This window comes from Tamandua tetradactyla, chromosome 19 (genome assembly GCF_023851605.1).
Source record: "Tamandua tetradactyla isolate mTamTet1 chromosome 19, mTamTet1.pri, whole genome shotgun sequence".
NCBI classification, from domain to species: Eukaryota; Metazoa; Chordata; class Mammalia; order Pilosa; family Myrmecophagidae; genus Tamandua; species Tamandua tetradactyla.
In genome coordinates this window covers 2912639-2933408 of record NC_135345.1, presented here as the reverse complement: position 1 = coordinate 2933408, position 20770 = coordinate 2912639, and the positions used below count along the sequence as shown (strand labels likewise).

The following is a 20770-nucleotide window of genomic DNA, read 5'->3' as shown; positions in this document are numbered from 1 at the left end:
GGTTGCACCATTTGACATTCCCACCAACAGTGGATAAGTGTGCCTCTTTCACCGCATCCTCTCTAGCACTTGTCATTTTCTGTTTTGTTGATAATGGCCATTCTGGTGGATGTGAGATGATATCTCATTGTGGTTTTCATTTGCATTTCTCTAATGGCCAGGGACATTGAGCATCTCTTCATGTGCCTTTTGGCTATTTGTATTTCCTCTTCTGAGAGGTGTCTGTTCAAGTGTTTTTCCCATTTTGTAATTGCATTGTCTGTCTTTTTGTTGTTGAGTTGAACAATCTCTTTATAAATTCTGGATACTAGACATTTATCTGATATGTCATTTCCAAATATTGTCTCCCATTGTATAGGCTGTCTTTCTACTTTCTTCATGAAGTTCTTTGATGCACAAAAGTGTTTAATTTTGAGGAGCTCCCATTAATTAATTTCCTTCTTCAGTGCTCTTGTTTTAGCTTTAAGTTCCATAAAACCGCCTCCAATTGTAAGTTTCATAAGATATCTCCCTACATTTTCCTCTAACTGTTTTATGGTCTTAGACCTAATGTTTAGATCTTTGATCCATTTTGAGTTAATTTTTGTATAGGGTGTGAGATATGGGTCTTCGTTCATTCTATTGCATATGGATATCCAGTTCTCTAGGCACCATTTATTGAAGAGACTGTTCTGTCCTAGGTGAGTTGGGTTGACTGCCTTATCAAAGATGAAATGTCCATAGATGAGAGGTTCTATATCTGAGCACTCTATTCGATTCCATTGGTCGATATATCTATGTTTATGCCAATACCATGCTGTTTTGACCACTGTGGCTTCATCATATGCCTTAAAGTCAGGCAGCGCGAGACCTCCACCTTCGTTTTTTTTTCCTCAAGATGTTTTTAGCAATTCGGGGCACCCTCCCCTTCCAGATAAATTTGCTTATTGGTTTTTCCATTTCTGAAAAATAAGTGGTTGGGATTTTGATTGGTATTGCATTGAATCTGTAAATCAATTTAGGTAGGACTGACATCTTAACTATATTTAGTCTTCCAATCCATGAACATGGTATGACCTTCCATCTATTTAGGTCTTCTGTGATTTCTTTTAACAGTTTTTTTAGTTTTCTTTATATATGTTTTTTGTCTCTTTAGTTAAATTTATTCCTAGGTATTTTATTCTTTGAGTTGGAATTGTAAATGGGATTCGTTTCTTGATTTCCCCCTCAGCTTGTTCATTGCTCGTGTATAGAAATGCTACAGATTTTTGAATGTTGATCTTGTAACCTGCTACTTTGCTGTACTCATTTATTAGCTCTAGTAGTTTTGTTGTGGATTTTTCCAGGTTTTCGACGTATAGTGTCATATCGTCTGTGAACAGTGATAGTTTTACTTCTTCCTTTCCAATTTTGATGCCTTGTATTTCTTTTTCTTGTCTAATTGCTCTGGCTAGAACCTCCAATACAATGTTGAATAACAGTGGTGATAGTGGACATCCTTGTCTTGTTCCTGATCCTAGGGGTAAAGTTTTCAATTTTTCCCCATTGAGGATGATATTAGCTGTGGGTTTTTCATATATTCCCTCTATCATTTTAAGGAAGTTCCCTTGTATTCCTATCTTTTGAAGTGTTTTCAACAGGAAAGGATGTTGAATCTTGTCAAATGCCTTCTCTGCATCAATTGAGATGATCATGTGATTTCGCTGCTTTGATTTGTTGATATGGTGTATTACATTAATTGATTTTCTTATGTTGAACCATCCTTGCATACCTGGGATGAATCCTACTTGGTCATGATGTATAATTCTTTTAATGTGTTGTTGGATACGATTTGCTAGAATTTTGTTGAGGATTTTTGCATCTATATTCATTAGAGAGATTGGTCTGTAGTTTTCTTCTTTTGTAATATCTTTGTCTGGTTTTGGTATGAGTGTGATGTTGGATTCATAGAATGCATTAGGTAGCTTTACCTCCACTTCAATTTTTTTGAAGAGTTTGAGGAGAGTTGGTACTAATTCTTTCTGGAATGTTTGATAGAATTCACATGTGAAGCTGTCTGGCCCTGGACTTTTCTTTTTAGGAAGCTTTTGAATGACCAATTCAATTTCTTTACTTGTGATTGGTTTGTTGAGGTCATCTATTTCTTCTTGAGTCAAAGTTGGTTGTTCATGTCTTTCCAGGAACCCGTCCCTTTCCTCTAAATTGTTGTATTTATTAGCGTAAAGTTGTTCATAGTATCGTGTTATTACCTCCTTTATTTCTGTGAGGTCAGTGGTTATGTCTCCTCCTCCATTTCTGATCTTATTTATTTGCATCCTCTCTCTTCTTCTTTTTGTCAATCTTGATAAGGGCCCATCAATCCTGTTGATTTTCTCATAGAACCAACTTCTGGTCTTATTGATTTTCTCTATTGTTTTCATGTTTTCAATTTCATTTATTTCTGCTCTCATCTTTTTTATTTCTTTCCTTTTGCTTGCTTCGGAATTCGTTTGCTGTTCTTTCTCTAGTTCTTCCAAGTGGACAGTTAATTCCTGCATTTTTGCCTTTTCTCCTTTTCTGATATAGGCATTTAGGGCAATAAATTTCCCTCTTAGCACTGCCTTTGCTGTGTCCCATAAGTTTTGATATGTTGTATTTTTTTTCATTCGCCTCGAGGTATTTGCTAATTTCTCTTGCAATTTCTTCTTTGACCCACTCGTTGTTTAGGAGTGTGTTGTTGAGCCTCCATGTATTTGTGAATATTCTGGCACTCAGCCTATTATTGATTTTCAACTTCATTCCTTCATGATCCGAGAAAGTGTTGTGTATGATTTCAATCTTTTGAAATTTGTTAAGACTTGCTTTGTGACCCAGCATATGGTCTGTCTTTGAGAATGATCCATGAGCACTTCAGAAAAAGGTGTATCCTGCTGTTGTGGGATATAATGTCCTATAAATGTCTGTTAATCTAGCTCATTTATAGTAATATTCAAATTCTCTATTTCTTTATTGATCCTCTGTTTAGATGTTCTGTCCATTGATGAGAGTGGTGAATTGAAGTCTCCAACTATTATGGTATATGTGTCTATTTTCCTTTTCAGTGTCTGCAGTGTATTCCTCACATATTTTGCGGCATTCTGGTTCGTTGCGTAAATATTTATGATTTTTATGTCTTCTTGTTGAATTGTTCCTTTTTTTAGTATATAGTGTCCTTCTTTGTCTCTTTTAATTGTTTTACATTTGAAGTCTAACTTGTTGAATATTAGTATAGCTACTCCTGCTCTTTTCTGGTTGTTATTTGCATGAAATATCTTTTCCCAACCTTTCACTTTCAACCTATGTTTATCTTTGGGTCTAAGATGTGTTTCCTGTAGACAGCATATAAAAGGATCCTGTTTTTAATCCATTCTGCCAATCTATGTCTTTTGATTGGAGAATTCAGTCCATTAACATTTAGTGTTATTACTGTTTGGATAATATTTTCCTCTAACATTTTGCCTTTTGTATTATATATATCATATCTGATTTTCCTTCTTTCTACACTCTTCTCCATACCTCTCTCTTCTGTCTTTTTGTATCTGACTCTAGTGCTCCCTTTAGTATTTCTTGCAGAGCTGGTCTCTTGGTCAAAAATTCTCTCAGTGACTTTTTGTCTGAGAATGTTTTAATTTCTCCCTCATTTTTGAAGTACAATTTTGCTGGATATAGAAGTATTCATTGGCAGTTTTTCTCTTTTGTAATTTAAATATATCATCCCACTGTCTTCTAGCTTCCATGGTTTCTACACATAATCTTATTGGGTTTCCCTTGTATGTGATGGATTGTTTTTTTCTTGCTGCTTTCAAGATCCTTTCTTTCTCTTTGACCTCTGACATTCTAACTAGTAAGTGTCTTAGAGAACGCCTATTTGGGTCTAATCTCTTTGGGGTGCGCTGCACTTATTGGATCTGTAATTTTAGGTCTTTCATAAGAGTTGGGAAATTTTCAGTGATAATTTCTTCCATTAGTTTTTCTCCTCCTTTTCCCTTCTCTTCTCCCTCTGGGACACCCACAACATGTATATTTGTGAAGTTCATATTGTCCTTGAGTTCCCTGATAGCCTGTTCAAATTTTTCCATTCTTTTCCCGATAGTTTCTGTTTGTTTTTCGAATTCAGATGTTCCATCCTCCAAATCACTAATTCTATCTTCTGTCTCTTTATATCTATCACTGTAGGTATCCATTGTTTTTTCCATCTTTTGTACTTTATCCTTCACTTCCGTAAGTTCCGTGATTTGTTTTTTCAGTTTTTCTATTTCTTCTTTTTGATCAGCCCATGTCTTCTTCATGTCCTCCCTCAATTTATCGATTTCGTTTTTGAAGAGGTTTTCCATTTCTGTTCGTATATTCATCATTAGTTGTCTCAGCTCCTGCATCTCATTTGAACTATTGGTTTGTTCCTTTGACTGGGCCATATTTCAATCTTCTTTGTGTGGTCCGTTATCTTCTGCTGGCGACTGGGCATTTAGTCAGATTTCCCTGGGTGTTGGACCCAACAGGTTGGAAGATTTTTCTGTGAAATCTCTGGGTTCTGTTTTTCTTATCGTGCCCAGTAGGTGGCGCTCGTGGCACACGTTTATCTCACGTGTTTGGAAGGGATCCCCCCAGTCACCATTCTCCGCGGCCTGGGGATTTCCGATCCAATTCTCTCAGTTGGTCCGGCGGGCCGCGCTTGGTGGGGGCGCCAGCTGCCGCGGCTTGAGGGGACCCTGGCTCCTTTATTAATACCCCTATTGGTGTTTGGTTGGACCCAGTCCCTGCCACTGTCGGAAATTCCCTCCTCTCCCTGGAGGGGTGCTGGTCACCAGCCGCCGCGGCCTGGGGAAGTTGCCACCGGACCAGGCAGCCACCCGTGGGGGAGGGGCGCCGTTTGCCGGCTGCCGCGGCCTGGGGAACTCGCCACCGGACCAGGAAGCCACCCGTGTGGGAGGGGCACCGGTTGCCTGCCGCCGCAGCCTGGGGAACTTGCCACCAGACCAGGAAGCCGCCCGCGGTGGAGGGGCGCTGGTTGCCGGCCACCGCGGCTTGGTTAGCCCTCTGATCCGAGACTCGTAGCCGGTCCAGGAAGCCGACCGCAAAAGAGGGGCGCCGGCCGCAGTGGCTTGGGAAACTTGCCTCTCCGAGACTCTCAGCCAGCCCCGGAAGGAGGGAAGGAGGAGCTCCGGCCGCCAGCTGCCGCGGCTCGGGGAAGCGCGCGCCGCTCGGGGATCTCACCGCAGCAGAGTCTCGCAGTCAGTCTAGCCAGTCCAGACTGGGGTACGCTGTGTGTCCATTCCCTGCCGTGGCCCCGGGAGCTGTTCTGCACTGTTTCTGTTCACCTAGTAGTTGCTCTTAGGATCTGGCTGGCCTAAGGCAGTAAGTTTCTGCACTGCCATTCCACAGAACACCTGCCCCCTCTTCTCAGTGACCTTTTGTCTGAAAATGTTTTAATTTCTCCCTCATTTTTGAAGGACAATTTTGTTGGGTATAGAATTCTTGGTTGGCAGTTTTTCTCTTTCAGTAGTTTAAATATATCATCCCACTGTCTTCTCGCTTCCATGGTTTCTGCTGGGAAAATCTACACATAGTCTTATTGGGTTTCCCTTGTATGTGATGGATTGCTTTTCTCTTGCTGCTTTCAAGATCCTCTCTTTCTCTTTGACCTCTGACATTCTGACTAATAAGTGTCTTGGAGAACGTCTATTTGGATCTATTCTCTTTGGGGTACGCTGCATTTCTTGGATCTGTAATTTCAGGTCTTTCATAAGAGTTGGGAAATTTTCAGTGATAATTTCTTCCATTAGTTTTTTTCCTCCTTTTCCCTTCTCTTCTCCTTCTGAGACACCAACAACGCATATATTTGTGCAATTCATATTATTCGGTTCCCTGAGTCCCTGCTTATATTTTTCCATTTTTTTTACCCTATAGTTTCTGTTTCTTGTCAGATTTCAGATGTTCCGTCCTTCAGTTCACTAATCCTAACCTCTGTCTCTTGAAATCTACCATTGTAGGTTTCCATTGTTTTTTCCATCTCTTTTACTGTACCTTTCATTCCCATAATTTCTGTGATTTGTTTTTTCAGACTTTTCATTTCTTCTTTTTGTTCATTCCTTGCCTTCTTCATATCCTCCCTCAATTCATCGATTTGGTTTTTGATGAGGTTTTCCATGTCTGTTTGTATATTCTGAATTAGTTGTTTCAGCTCTTCTATCTCATTTGAACTATTGGTTTGTCCCTTTGACTGGGCCATATCTTCAATTTTCCTGGTGTGATGTGTTATTTTTTTATGGCGTCTAGACATTTAATTACCTTAATTAGTTTATTCTGGAGATTGCTTTCACTTCTCTTACCTAGGATTTTCTTGCTGGATGAGTTTGTTGTCTATCTGTTCTTTGACCTTCAGTTCAGCTCTTTCTGGTCCTCTAGCTTAGGTTTTGTTTACCAGAGGATAATTTTTCAGTTCTTGTTTCTTGCCCTGCTTGTATGGTGCTTTTTCCCTCCCCACCCTTAGGAGAGTCTACGTAGGTATTATAGATTGGAGCTGGGTTTTCCGGGACTAAACTGGCCTCCTATCAGGGGCAAGGAGTTTTCCCTGAGGGTGAGACCCAGCAGGTTAAAAGACTTTCCTGTGAAGTCTCTGGTCTCTGTTTTTCTTATCCTGCCCAGTATGTGGCGCCTGTCTGCCTGCGGGTTGCAACAGCAAAAGATGTTGTGGCACTTTTAACTTTAGAAGACTCTCCCTGCTGGGGGCGTGGAGGAGACAGAGGAGAGGTTGTAGGCTGGCTTTAATTGCTTCAAAGTGCCAAGCCCTGGGGTCTGAATTCCTTGATGGAGGGATTCCACCTGAGTTGGGCTTCACCCCTCCCCTGGGGAAGGCACAGGTGGGAGACAGCCCTGAAAGCAGCCCGTTTCTGCCTATGCCTGGGGCAGTTGCAGCATGAGAAGTCCCACTGCTGAATCCAGAGGCAGTCAAGTCTCTGTAGAGACACAGCCACTAAAGCCTCCATTTCCTCCCCATTCCTCTTTTTTCCATGAGCCCAATGAGTGACCTCTGCCTTGACCAGGTTTAGAGTCTCTTTCCTTTCCCTCTGGGAAGCCACCTATGGGGGAGGGGCGCTAGGCGCCGGCTCCCACGGCTTGGGGAACTCACGGGGAGAAATTCAACTTCCCCAAGTTGAATTCTTGATATTCTCACAAACAGTGTGGACAACCAAAGCTATAGGCTGAGCCCCCAGTCTTGGGGTTTGTTCATATGAAACTTAACCCCGCAAAGGATAGGTCAAGTCTACTTAAAATCTGGGCCTAAGAGTCACTCCCAAGAGAGCCTCTTTTGTTGCTCAGATGTGGCCCCTCTCTCCTGCTAACACAATGAACAGTCTCACCACCCTCCCCTTGCCTACGTGGGACATGACTCCCAGGGGTGTGGACCTTCCTGGCAATGTGGGACAGAGATGTTGGAATGAGCAGAGATTCAGCATCAAGGGACTGAGAAAAACCCTAGAATGAGCTCAGACTTAGAATCAAGGGATTGAGAAAACCTTCTCCACCAAAAGGGGGAAGAGGGAAATAAGACAAAGTGTCAATGGCTGAGAGATTCCAAACAGAGTCGAGAGGTTATCCTGGAGGTTATTCTTATGCATCAAGTAGATATTATCTTGTTATTCAAGATGTAATGGAGAGGCTGGAGGGAACTGCCTGAAAATGTAGAGCTGTGTTCCAGTAGCCATGTTTCTTGAGGATGACTGAATAATGATACAGCTGTAACAATGTGACTGTGTGATTGTGAAAACCTTGTGTCTGATGCTCCTTTTATCTACCTTGTCAACAGACGAGTAGAACATATGGAATAAAAATAAATAATAGGGGGAACAAATGTTGAAATAAATTTAGTTTGAAATGCTGGTGATCAATGAAGGCAAGGGGTAAGGGGTATGATAGGTATAATCTTTTTTTTTTTTTCTTTCCTGTGTTCATTTTGTTTCTTTTTCTATTGTCTTTTTGTTTTCTTTTCTGAATTGATGCAAATATTCTAAGAAATGATGAATATGAACTAAGTGATGATATTGTGAATTACTGATTATGTATGTTCTTTTATTTTTTCTTATTTTTTAAATAAATAAATAAATAAAAAGAAGGCTTTCTCAATCCCTTGATGCCAGGTCCCAGCTCATCCTGGGATTTCTGTCCCACATTGCCAGAGAGGTTTATACCTCTAGGAGCCATGTCCCACACAGGCAGGGAGGACAGCGGGTTCACTTGTTGTGTTGGCTTAGAGAGAGTGGTCTAGCTTTCTTTTAAAAGTCTCTTTTTGCTGAAGATGAATTTCTGATTTGTAGTTTACTGCCATGTCTAGAGATACCCAGGGCTCTGCGATACCGATATTCTTTGGTGAGATCCAGGGACCCACTGGCCTCAGGCCCCTTCAGTACTGGTTAGGGTGGCCAATAGGGCTTTTGGAGAGGGTTCACTCCCCCTTGGGGGCTCAGCACATTCTTGGGCACAGTGTCCACCCTTCCTGCATCATAGACAGGGCCCTGGAAGCTCTCTCCATCTTTGGGGCTCCATTGATCTTTGGATGCACTCCTTCTTCCAGTATCATCAATGTCCACATCAGTGACAGGTTTCTCATGGTGTCTGCCCTGAGTGGCCCTGAAGTGGCTGAGTACCATCCATAGCCAAAACTATGAGTCATGCCTTATTCTGATCTCTCCTTGCTTTCTCTTCCTTTGTAACCAAGATGCAGGTCTCGAAGGCTGGTGCCTTATGTGGAAGATACTGTTCTCCTGAGATGTTTTGAAATCACTCCTGCCTGGCTTACCAGAATATATAATGGGTGCCCTGCTGGCAATGGTGTCAGCTGAATCCCAACCCAGATTTGATAGTCTTGAAACTAAAAGAATTTAGAGACATTAGGGCCAGCGCAGTAAGAAGCAAAGTTTATTAAAAGGGAGAGTACATGCTCCTCAGTATATAACAATTTCACACTTATTTGCCACCCCAAACCTCTAAGAATTCAAGGGTCACAGCATTCATTTTACCTTGCCACTGAGGGTTACACTGAGAGCTTAGAGGGCCATTACTAGCATTTCCTGGACTTTGCCTTTTATATCTTTTACTCTGAGTATGAAAGGCTCTCATACTCTTTGTGGCAATCTAATTATGATGTTGGCTTTCCCTTTTTTTTTTATCCACCTTGGCCTTAGTATCTTCAAATGGCATCTTTTATTTCCTTGGTCAGTAAGAGTGAACATATTTTCCTGAAAACAGGCTAGTACACCTTAATGAAGGGAAAATTTGTCCATTAGTATCCTTATCAGTTTCTGAAAATAAGACCTAACACTTTCTTTAAGACAGAAGTTAAAACAACCAGTCTACAATTTTCTGAATCTAGAGCATCCCGTGGCCTTTATTGCATTACCTAATTTCAATTCCTCAAGAGTTACTCCTAACTTCTTGGCTGATGTTACTCCAATTAAAATGAGTTAAACTCATTTTAACTTTTTTACTTTTCTCTTCTTCAGGGATCTTTGAAGTTATTAGAATATGTGGCACTCTACTTCTCTTGAAACTGCCTTACTATCTTCTTGTACGTTAAGTGAAAAATCATTTAATTTCTTATATGATAAAAAAAGGAAAAGCCAACATCATAATTAGATTGCCACAAAGAGTATGAGAGCCTTTCACATTCAGAGTAAAAGATATAAAAGGCAAAGTCCAGGAAATGCTAGTAATGGCCCTCTAAGCTCTCAGTGTAACCCTCAGTGGCAAGGTAAAATGAATGCTGTGACCCTTGAATTCTTAGAGGTTTGGGGTGGCAAATAAGTGTGAAATTGTTATATACTGAGGAGCATGTACTCTCCCTTTTAATAAACTTTGCTTACTGCGCTGGCCCTAATGTCTCTAAATTCTTGGTGTTGAAATGTTGTGCTAAGAATTTGTCCAATTAGGATTTTTTGAAATGGTAACACTAATTTTGACAACGTGGTCAGTAAGCATTAATGCAGAAGCCTTGTTTGTTTTTCGTTTCATGAGCAAATGAGCCTAGGAGGGGACACGAAGCCAGGTTCCACTGCTCACTTGCAGAAGATGATGTACTTCTTATGACCTAAAGAGCAGTTTGAAATAAAATTAGGCAGAGTACATTGAAAATAGCTAGCTTGTTTGTGTCTTTCATTTTGAGTTAAATTTGTTTTTCTTTTTCTTTCCTATCTTTAGCCTAATGGTCCATCCCCAAACTGTAGTTAAGTACTATGTGATGTCTTCACAGGCATAATCCTCCCATCTGTTCCTTGTCTATTCTCCATTAGTTTTCCCAAACAATTCGGTTTCCACCTCATTTAAATACATTCAATCAGCTGTGAAGTACTATCCTCAAAGTCTTCCCAACTACTGAATTCACCTGCCATTAAAGAAATATATTTATTTTTTTCTCATTTTAACTTTTTTACTTTTCTCTTCTTCAAGGATCTTTGAAGTTATTAGAATATGTGGCACTCTACTTCTCTTGAACCTGCCTTACTATCTACTTGTACATTAAGTGAAAAATCATTTAATTTCTTATATCTTGCCTAAGCTCTGAGTTTTTCCAAAATTGTTTTAACCAGATTGATTAAAGTGGGTAATTTTTCTGGTATGTACCTTTATAGAATATGAAAATAAAATTAAAATGTAAGCTTGAAAAAAAAAAAAAAGGGAGGGTACACCTCCTCAGATGTGCCCAGGAAGGAACACGTCCATCATTGTATTTTGGAAGCAGATAACTTATCTTTTAGTTTCAAAGGTCCACAGATAGAAAGTAAATTTATACCAGAATGGATCACGGCCAGTCAGAGTTTCACCCATACAAGACTTGGATGATTTACAAGAAGAGATTTGGGGCTTTTGAGCTGGTATTTAGGTGAGATTTTGGACAATGCGTTGATGCTGTAATGGGCTGAGACTTTTGGGTTGAATGGGGTGACTGTATTTTGCACATGGGAACAACATAAACTTTGGGGTGCTAGAGGGCAGACTGTAATGGCCTCAATGATTACACCCAAAAAAAACATATGCCTACTTCTTAATCCCTGGATCATGTGGATAATACCATATTTGGAAAAACAGTCTCTGTAGATGCAATTAAGTTAAGGAACTTGAAACGAGGTGATGATCTGGATTTACCCATGAAGGCACTAAATCCAACAAGTGTCCTTGTGAGAAGTACAAAAAGAAGACAGTCAGAGAAGAGGAGAAGGCAGTGCAACCATGCAGACAGTGACTGTGTCAGGGAATGCTGGCAGCCACCAGAAACTGGTAACAGGAAAGAAAAGATTTTCCTCTAGAGCCTCTAGAGAAACACAGCCCTTCTGACACCCTGATTTTGGCCTTCTGGCTACCAAAACTGTGAGATAATATATTTTTTCTGTTTAAAGCCACCTAGGTTTGTGGTAATTTGTTATGGCAACCCTAGAAAACTAATACGAGTACAAACAACTTGAAGTAAAAGGTAGAAAAAAGGTATATCACACAAACAGCAACCATAAGAAAGCTGGAGTAGCTCTACTAATCTCAGATAAAACAGACTTTAAAGTAGAAAGTTACTGTAGATAAAGAGAAATCCTTTATAACGATAAGAGGATCAAGCCTCCAGGAAGCTATAACAATTATAAACATGTATCTACCTAAGAACAGAGCCCCAAAATACATGAGCTGGCAGAATTGAAAGGAAAAATACAATAATAGCTAGAAACTTCAAATACCACTTTTTTTTTTTTAACCAGGAGAAACAGTTTTATTTGAACAGAAAGCTAGAGAATGAGAGCAGGGCCTGAGATAGCACACTGAGCTAAGGAGTAGAGCTGAGCTTACAAAATGGCAATTTAGAGGTCACCAACCAAATGAACTCCATTTCCCAGCAGGCTGGCAGTTGAGGCAAACAATAAAAGGCCTGTTGGGAAATGTATCTGCCACCCAAGTGTGCCACAATTACAAAAGAGGTACCGGTTTTTTTCCCATAATTAAATTTCCACAATATCCCCCAACTGCTGTTATAAAAGAAAGTGAAAAATCAACTTTTACAGATCTTAATCTTTTCTTCAGCCTTAAGCTTAAAGTGCTCACCATTTTCAAAAAACAGTTTCCTTGTGAAACTCATCAGCTACAAGTTCTATCCAAGAAGTGAAAATGTGGCCTTTGCTAGCCCAGGACAATTCTCTTCCCACTTTCCCTAGCCAGTAGGACTGAGCAGTAGGGTGAGGCTTGGGCAGGAGGCACATGGGCTAATTTCACCAGTACAACATGGCATCTGAGGCTTGATGGGAGAGCAGAACTGGTGAGACTTGAGGGAAGGGTCCAGACCCTGTATTTAGTCAGAGTCACTGCTGGAAGAGGAGGAGGAAGGATGCTTGCTGTGACTGAGGATCTTTTTATGAGCTTTCTTCATCTTCTGAATCTTCTTGTCCATCACCATTCCAGGTTCTACCATGCCAGGTGCCAAGGGATTGACAGGAGGCATGCCAGGGACAGTTGGTGGGTGTGGAGGGGGACAGGTACCAGGAGGTGGGTAGGGAACTGGGGGTTGGCATCCTGGATACCCTGGTTGAGACACAGGATGAGGGAGCACACCTTGGGGGCGGGGGGGGGGGGGAAGCTGGATTCGCCTGGGGAACTCCAGAAGTGGGAAAGGGGCCCTGGGGAAAGGCAGGATTGACAGGTGGTGGGTAGACAGGATTAGAACCTCTAGGGTTCCCGATGTTGGTGGGGGGAGGGTATGGATTTGGCCCTGGCTGTCTAGCATTGGATTCCACATGTCCAAGTGTTTGTTCCAGTCTTTATACTACCGCCTGTGCTTGATGAGTACCAAACTCCACTTTTAATATTAGAACAACTAGTCAGAAAATCAATAAGGAGAGAGAGGACTTGAAAACAATATAAACCAGCTAGACCTAAGAGCAAATACAGAACAATCCATCTAACAACAGAACACACATTCTTCTCAATCGTACATGGAACATTCTCCTGAACAGACCATGTGCTAAGCCATAAAATCAGTCTCGATAAATTATTTAAATCATATTACAAATGCTCTCTGATGATGATGCAATTTTATTAGAAATAATAACAAATAGATTTGGGAAATCACAACTATGTGGAAGTTAAACAAGATACTATTAAACAACCAATGAAACTGAGCACTGCTTATAAGGAAATATATAGCTATAAATGCCTCAATTAAAAAAAGATCTCAAATCAACAACCTAACCTTCTACCTTAAGACACTAGAAAAAGAAGAGGAAAGAAATAAAGATTCATGTGGAATTAATGAAACAGAGAAAAGAAAAAAAATCAAAGAAAAAATCAATAAAACTTAGGATACACTGAGCAAGTAAGAAAGAGAGAAGATTCAAATTACTAAAATCTATAATGAAAAAGGGATATTACTACTGACCTTATAGAAATAAAAAGGATTTAGATAACTGGACTGGTTTGAAATTGTTATATACCCCAGAAAAAGTCTTGTTCTTCTAATCCTGATTCAATATTTTAGGGTGGGACCCTTTGATTAGATTGTTTCCATGGAGTTATAATCTACTCAATTGTGGTGGGACATTTTGATTGGATGGAGCTGTGACTCTGCCCATGATTAGCTTACTGGAGTTCTTTAAAAGGAGAGATATTTTGAAGAGAGTTCAGATGTGACAACAGCCAACAGGAGACCCAGATGTTTGAAGATGCAGAAAAAAAACACCCCCTCAGGGAAGCTGCTTGAAACCAGAAGCCAAAGACCCCAGCAGACACCAGCCACAGGTCTTCCCAGCTGACTGAGGTGTTCTGGACCCTTGGCTTTTCTTGAGGTCAAGATAACTTTTATTGGATGCCTTAGTTTGGACATTTTTATGGCCTTAGAACTGTAAACTTATAACTTAATAAATTCCCTTTTTTAAAAGCCATTCCATTTCTGGTATATTGAATTTCGGCAGCATTTAGCAAACTAATACAATAACTTTGATGAAACAGGCAAATTCCTACAACAACAAAAACACCTTAAACTGTCTCAAGAAAAACAGATGAATGTAATACAATATTTAATAAAAAATTTTCTTCTTTAGTATAAAAATAATAGAAATTTTTCATTTACCTATAATGAATGAAAAGCTTAAATTAGTAATCTAAAAACTATGTACAAAGAAAAGCTTAGGCTTAGAGAGTTGCACTGCTGAATTTTATCAAACAATTAAAGAAAAATTAAAACCAATTCTTCAGCACCTCTTCCAAAATACAGAAGAGTAGGGAATAGATCTCAATTCATTGTACAAGGCCAGTATTACCCTGACTCAAAAGCAAACAAAGATATTACAGAAAAAAGAAAGGTACAGATCAGATCCCTTCTGAAAGCAGGCGAAAAAAGTCCAACAAAATATTAACAGACCAGATCTATAAATATACAAACAAGATTCTACTACGATTTAGCCCAGATCATATGGATCTGAAAATCAATTCATGTGATACACCACACCAGAGGGTCATTAATATGCGACAAAAACTCATGATCCTCATAACAGATGCAGAAAAAAATTTGACAAAATCCAACACAGTTTCATGATAAAAAAAAAACACTCAAAAAACTAGGAAGAGAAAGGAACTTGCTCATTCTGATAAAGGACAGTTATGAAAAACTCACAGTCAAATAATGCTCAATGGTAAAAAACTGAATCTTCCCCCCTAAGTTAGGAATGAGGCAAAGATATCTTCTCTTGTCACTTCTGTTCAGTGCTGTGCTTGCAGGTTTTGGCCAGGGCATTTAGTTATGACAATGAAATGAAAGGTACCCATGTAAGAAAGGAAGAAGAAAAATCATCTGTATTTGAAGATGTTAATAAACAAGTTCAGCAAAGTTGCAGGTTACAAGTTCAATATACAAAAATCAGTTATATTTCTATACACTTGGAATGAACATTAGAAAATGAATTTAGAAAAAACCCCACTTACAACAGCATCAAAATTAATAAAATAGGAATACATTTAACACAAGACATGTTCAGGTGCACAGGTGGTTCAGGGGTAGAATGTTTGCTTCCATGCAGGAGACCTGGGTGCAATTTCCAGCCCATGCACCCAAAACAAAACAAAAAGAGAAGTACAAATCTTCTTTGTAGAAAAAAGTACAAAAAATCATCAAAATAAATTAAAGAAGACCAAAATAAATGGGAAGACAACCATGGCCATGGATTGAAAAACTTTTTTTTCCTTTGGGGAAAAAGGAAATTATTCCTCTCTTTATATCACCTGAAACTAATTTTGATAGTTAAAATATTTAAACTTTCTTAAAAAGGAACTATAATAGTATTAACAGAAAAACTGGATTGAGTTTTTTTTCTTTTCTGTGAAAAATAAAGTATATACATATTTAAAAAAGCAATAAATTGCAAAGCACATCACAACAATTAGCTGTAGAACAGATTTCAGAGTTTGGTATAGATTACAATTCCACAACTTTTTTTGTTTTCACTTCTAGCTGCTCTAAGATATGGAGACTAAAAGAAATATCAATATAACGATTCAGCAATCATACTTGTTTGTTAAACCCTACTGTTCTAGTTTGCTAGCTGTTGGAATGCAATATACCGGGAACAGAAAGGCCTTTAAAATGAGGAATTTAATAAGTTACAAGTTTACATTCTAAGGCCGCAAAAATGTCCCATTTAGAGCAAGGATACAGAAATGGCCAATCTAAGGCATCCATGGAAAGATACCTTGGTTCAAGAAGGCTGATGACATTCAGCATTTCTCTCAGCTGGAAAGGCACATAGTGAACACAGCGACATCTGCTAGCTTTCTCTCCAGGCCTCTTGCTTCATGAAGCTCCCCAAGAAGGCGTTTTCCTTCTTCATCTCCAAAGGTTGCTGGCTGTTGGACTCTGTGATTTTCTGGTCCTTCTTTTGTGGTTCTGTGGCTCTCTCCTCATTCTCAAAAAGTGAATCTCTCCAAAATGTTTCCTCTTTTATATGATTCCAGTAAACTAATCAAGACCATGTAGAATGGGTAGAGACACGTCTCCATTTAATCAAGCTTAATACACAGAATTGATTGAGTTATATCTCCATGGAGATAACCTAATCAAGCTTCCGACCTAAAGTGCTGAATAGGGATTAGAAGAAACCGTTGCTCTCATAAAATTGATTAGGATTAAAACATGGCTTTTCTGGGGTAGATAAATCCTTTTAAACCAGCACACCTACCTTCTCTGTATAACACCACCATCACCTTTGATCTTTCTCCCACTCTTTAGGGGTAGCTGGGCTTTGCCCATTCTAGCTTTTTCATGTTAGAAAGAGATGTCTGTAATAATGGGTAGGGAGATGGAACTAGCTGATGTTCTGGATAGGCTGGCCCTCTAAAGTTTCAGGACTTATCTTGTACAGGGACCCATCTAGAAGTTGTAGGTTTCTGGAAAGTTACCCTAGTGCATGGAACCTTTGTAGAATCTTATATATTGCCCTGGGTGTTCTTTAGGATTGGTTGGAATGGCTTTGGTTGGAGTTGGATTGAGTTTTAAAAATCACCTTGGAGTAACGGCACTCTACGTAAGATCAACACAAAGTTCACATGTCAAGGAAAAAATGAGTGGTACATTTATCTATATAAAAAATTAAAGCCTCTCCATAGAAAAAGATTCATAAGACAAAAAGCAAAAAGCAGAATTATAAAATACATTCACATTAGATATAAAAAATTACTCCCTTAATCTACAAAGAGATTTTATGCAAGAATTAGAAAAAGGCAATTTAACCCTTAATTAAATCAGGAGATTACTCTTCAAATTATGCATAGCAAACTAAAAATCTTAATGATAACCAATGTTAGTAAGGACTGTGATATATAGCTAGCAGGAGGGCAAGCCAGCACAACCTTTCGGAAAGTAATTTGGCAACATCAAAATTTCAATGCACATACCCTTTGGATAGGAAATACCACCTTTAAAAATATACAATTATGACAATACTATAGACATGGTTCTAAATCTGACTTTTTGTGTTCAGGTGCATCCTTCTTAATAGCTGTAGAATATTCTATTTCATTATGGTATAAGCCAAAAGGATTTTGACTAATCCTTTCCTGGAGTTATTATCAATAATCCTTGTAAATAAGCATATAAAACTGTCTGGAAGGTTAAGAGTGTTAACTTCTAGAGAGGATGACTGGCTGAGTTGTGGGGAGAGGTACAGAACAATGTTCTGTATAGAACAATGAGCATATACTACTTCCTTTAAGTGCTTTTAATTAAAAAAATAAATAAAATCAACAGTCACATACTTCATAACTGCAGGTTAGCAAATCTAAAGGTTTTCCCCCCTTGGGAAGAATCATGAAAGATATAAGGAAAATCCATTATATAATTTCTGAAACAAATACAGAAAGCAAGAAAGAATACCCACTAAGAAGGGGCCCATCCAATGCCAGATGTCCCTCCAGACAGGAAGGAGGCACAGTTTACTCACCAATGGAATGTCTAAGTTCACGGCACTGGCTGACAGGGGGCAGCTTCAGCATCTCCCTCCATTTTTTACTACGACCTCTTATGCCAAATTCTCCTAGATTAAAAAAAAATGGCATTTTTAAATTTTATAAAAAGATTAGAGCAGTGCAAAGGTGGCTCAGTGGCAGAATTTTTGCCTACATGCCCTAACCCAGTGTCATGGTCAGGTTCATGTGTCAACTTGGCCAGGTGGTGGTACCTGTTTGTCTGGTTGGGCAAATACTGGCCTGTCTTTGCTATGAGGACATTTCATAGAATTAAATCATGATCACATCGGCTGTATCCACAGCTGATTCCATTTGTAATCAGCCAAAGGGGAGTGTCTTCTGCAATGAGTGATGCTTAATCTAATCACTGGAAGCCTTTTAAGGAGGATTCAGAAGAGACAGGCCTTCTTTCTGCTTCGGCCGGCGAGCCTCTCCTGTGGAGTTCGTCCAGACCCTCCATCGGAACTGTCAGCGTCACAGCCTGCCCTACGGATTGCGGACTCTACATCCCCACAGTTATGTGATAATTTTATAAATTTTATATTACAAATATTTCCTGTTGATTCTGTTTCTCTAGAGAACCCTAACTAATACACCCAGGTTTGAGTCCCGGTGCCTGCCCACACACACAAAAAATAAGATTAGGAGAAGTACCCAATAATGACAGCAATGGCTTCATGAATGCATCTTTCTAATTCCATTTGGGTAGTCTGGGCACCTACTCTGAATAAAAATATAAGCCTATGATAATTTTTCTTATCTAGAAGGCAGCCTGAAGAAGAATAAAAATCCCAAGTGATGCAGTCAATCACTGGCATGTCACTTAGAAACCATGTGACCTTCACGTCCTGTAAGCTGCCCTGCTGGGCCTCAGTTCCTAAATTTTTAACCTAGATCTAATATCACCAGATATTTATTAGGACTACTTAGAAGTATTATTTGTACCACAAATTTTTTTTGAGCACATACTAAAATGCTGGGAATACAAAGGTGTAAAGACAAAATTCCCTTCCCTACATTCTAGTAAGAGAGAGAGAAAAACAAATAACGCAGATAGTAAGTGTTAAGAAAATAAATTAAATCAATCTTAAGTGATAAATAAACTAAAACATGCAAAATAGACAGGGATGTTGTTAGAGATGAAATTATCAGGGCAAAGAAGAGGAGAAAAAGTAAGAGTTAAGATTTATTGCCTATTTATTGGGTACCAGGCAACTTCCAGGAACTTTACACATCTCAACTCATTAAAACACTACTATTACTCCCTTTCATTCAGACAAGGGAGTGAAGCAAAGAGGTTATTAAATAACTTGCCTGATGTCACGCAACTAGTGAGAGCAGAACCAAGATCCAAACTCAGGTCTGCCTAATACCAGGAGTACTGCTTTTGACCATTACGGTCATTAAGGAGCAGGATGGCACAATCAAACTGTTTTAAAAAGTAAAAAATTATCTAAAATAAATATCGTCATAAACATGTTTACAAATTGACATACGCTGGGAAACGAAAATAACAGTAAACCAAAAACTCCCAAAATGCTGGCAATGATTACAGCAACAGCAATACTAACAAGTCAACCCAATAAGCCTGATACTTTTCTAGAGGTTTCACAATTCTACTTTCACTACATACTTCCATTAACCTGCTGAGGTGAATATTGTTGCTATTTCTTGTTATATCCCTGATTTTACAGATGAGGTAACTAAGGCACAGACAGGTATATTAATCTGCCCTAAATTTAACAACCAGTAACTGGAGAAGCTGGAATTTGAATCCAAGTAGTTCAGTTTTTCCATCAATAAAAAATCAGGACCACCAGGATAAAGGTATGATGTGAGAAAGAATTGGACTGAGTGCCTTTCTGGTTTACAAATACTGCTGGATATTGAGGGCTTTGTGACTCAGTTTTCTAGCATGGGTACAATAATTATTTTGTAACATATTTTACGATATTGTTCACAAAATTCCTAGTCCTAAACCAATAGCACCAACCACTCTCATGGATTTTGTGTGTATTATATAAACAATTTTCAAGTACTTTTGCATGTGTGCATGTAGGTGTGTGCAGTCAGGAACAATAAATATATAGTTGATCCTAATTATTCACAGTTCCATATCTGCAAATTCACGTGCTCACTAAAATTTATTGGTAACTGTTATTAGTTTGTAAGCTGTCAGAATGTGATATACCAAAACTGGAAATGACTTCTAAAGAGGGGAATTTAATAAGTTATAAGTTTACAGTTCCAAGCCTATGAAAATGTCCAAACTAAGGTATCCAGGGATAGATATCTTAATTCAAGGGAGGCCAATGGGTCTGGAACACCTCTGTCAGCTGGGTAGTCATGGGGCCGGCATCTTCCAGTCCTTGGCTCCTGGGCTCTGCTGCTTTCAGCCTCTGTGCCTGTGGGGGTTCTTCACTGCACTTCTTCAGGACTGGCTTTCATCTCTTGGATTCCCTTGGCTCTCTCTAGTTTCTGGTTTGCTTAACATTTCATGGCAATGTCTGCTGTGTTCCAAGCATCTCTAAACATCTGTGTTTCTGTTCTCCAAGTGTCGGAATCTGCTCTCTGTGTGAGTTCTGAAATTTCTGTCAGTTCTCTGTCCAAAATGTTTCCTCTTTTAAAGAATTCCAGTAAACTAATCAAGACCCACCTGAAATGGGTAGAGTCACATCTCCATCTAATCAAAGGTCACTCCCACTACTGGGTGTGTTACATCTTTGTGGAAATAGCCTAATCAAAAGTTTCCAACCTAAAGTATTAAATCAGGATTAAAAGAAATGGCTACTCCCACAAGACTGGGTCAGGATTAAAACAAGATTTTTCTGGGAATACATAATAGATTCAAACCAGCATAGTAACCCTAAAATCAATACTTGTGGCACTTTTGTGGTCATTTGTGGACACACGCAGAACAGCAAAAAAATTTGTGTCACCCTATGCATGTGTTTCCAGCTGGAGTTGAATAGAGCCATGCTCTGCTTTCCTGTTTTGGCTTTCATACTGCAGACAAGTGTCCTTTTCACGGCATATTTATGCATTGTTTTTACATTTTCTGTGCATTCTGGGGTGATTTTGCCATGTAAAATGGTCCCCAGTAATAGTGCTGTCCAGTGTTCCTAAGTGCAAGAAGGCTGTGATGTGCTTTACAGAGAAAACTCACGTCAGGCATGAATCAGAATGCTGTTGACCACTGAGTTCAATGTTAATAAATCGATAATATACTGTAAATAAAGTGTTTTTAAACAGAATCACATAAAACAAGGCTATATAATGATTAGTTGAGGAA

General features: G+C 39.2%; 1 protein-coding gene across 2 annotated transcripts in view; it reads right to left on the bottom strand.

Moving 5' to 3' along the window:
- Window positions 1–20770, bottom strand: part of GRK4 (G protein-coupled receptor kinase 4) — a 188003-nt gene that overhangs the window by 133423 nt on the left and 33810 nt on the right. The window contains exon 2 of one of the 2 annotated variants that reach the window (XM_077136280.1): window positions 17454–17546. In XM_077136280.1, coding sequence (XP_076992395.1) covers window positions 17454–17505 — 52 coding nt within the window. In that variant the 5' untranslated portion in view covers window positions 17506–17546. Of the gene's footprint in view, window positions 1–17453; window positions 17547–20770 lie in introns of those variants that run through there. The other variant, XM_077136282.1, reaches the window with a different exon arrangement.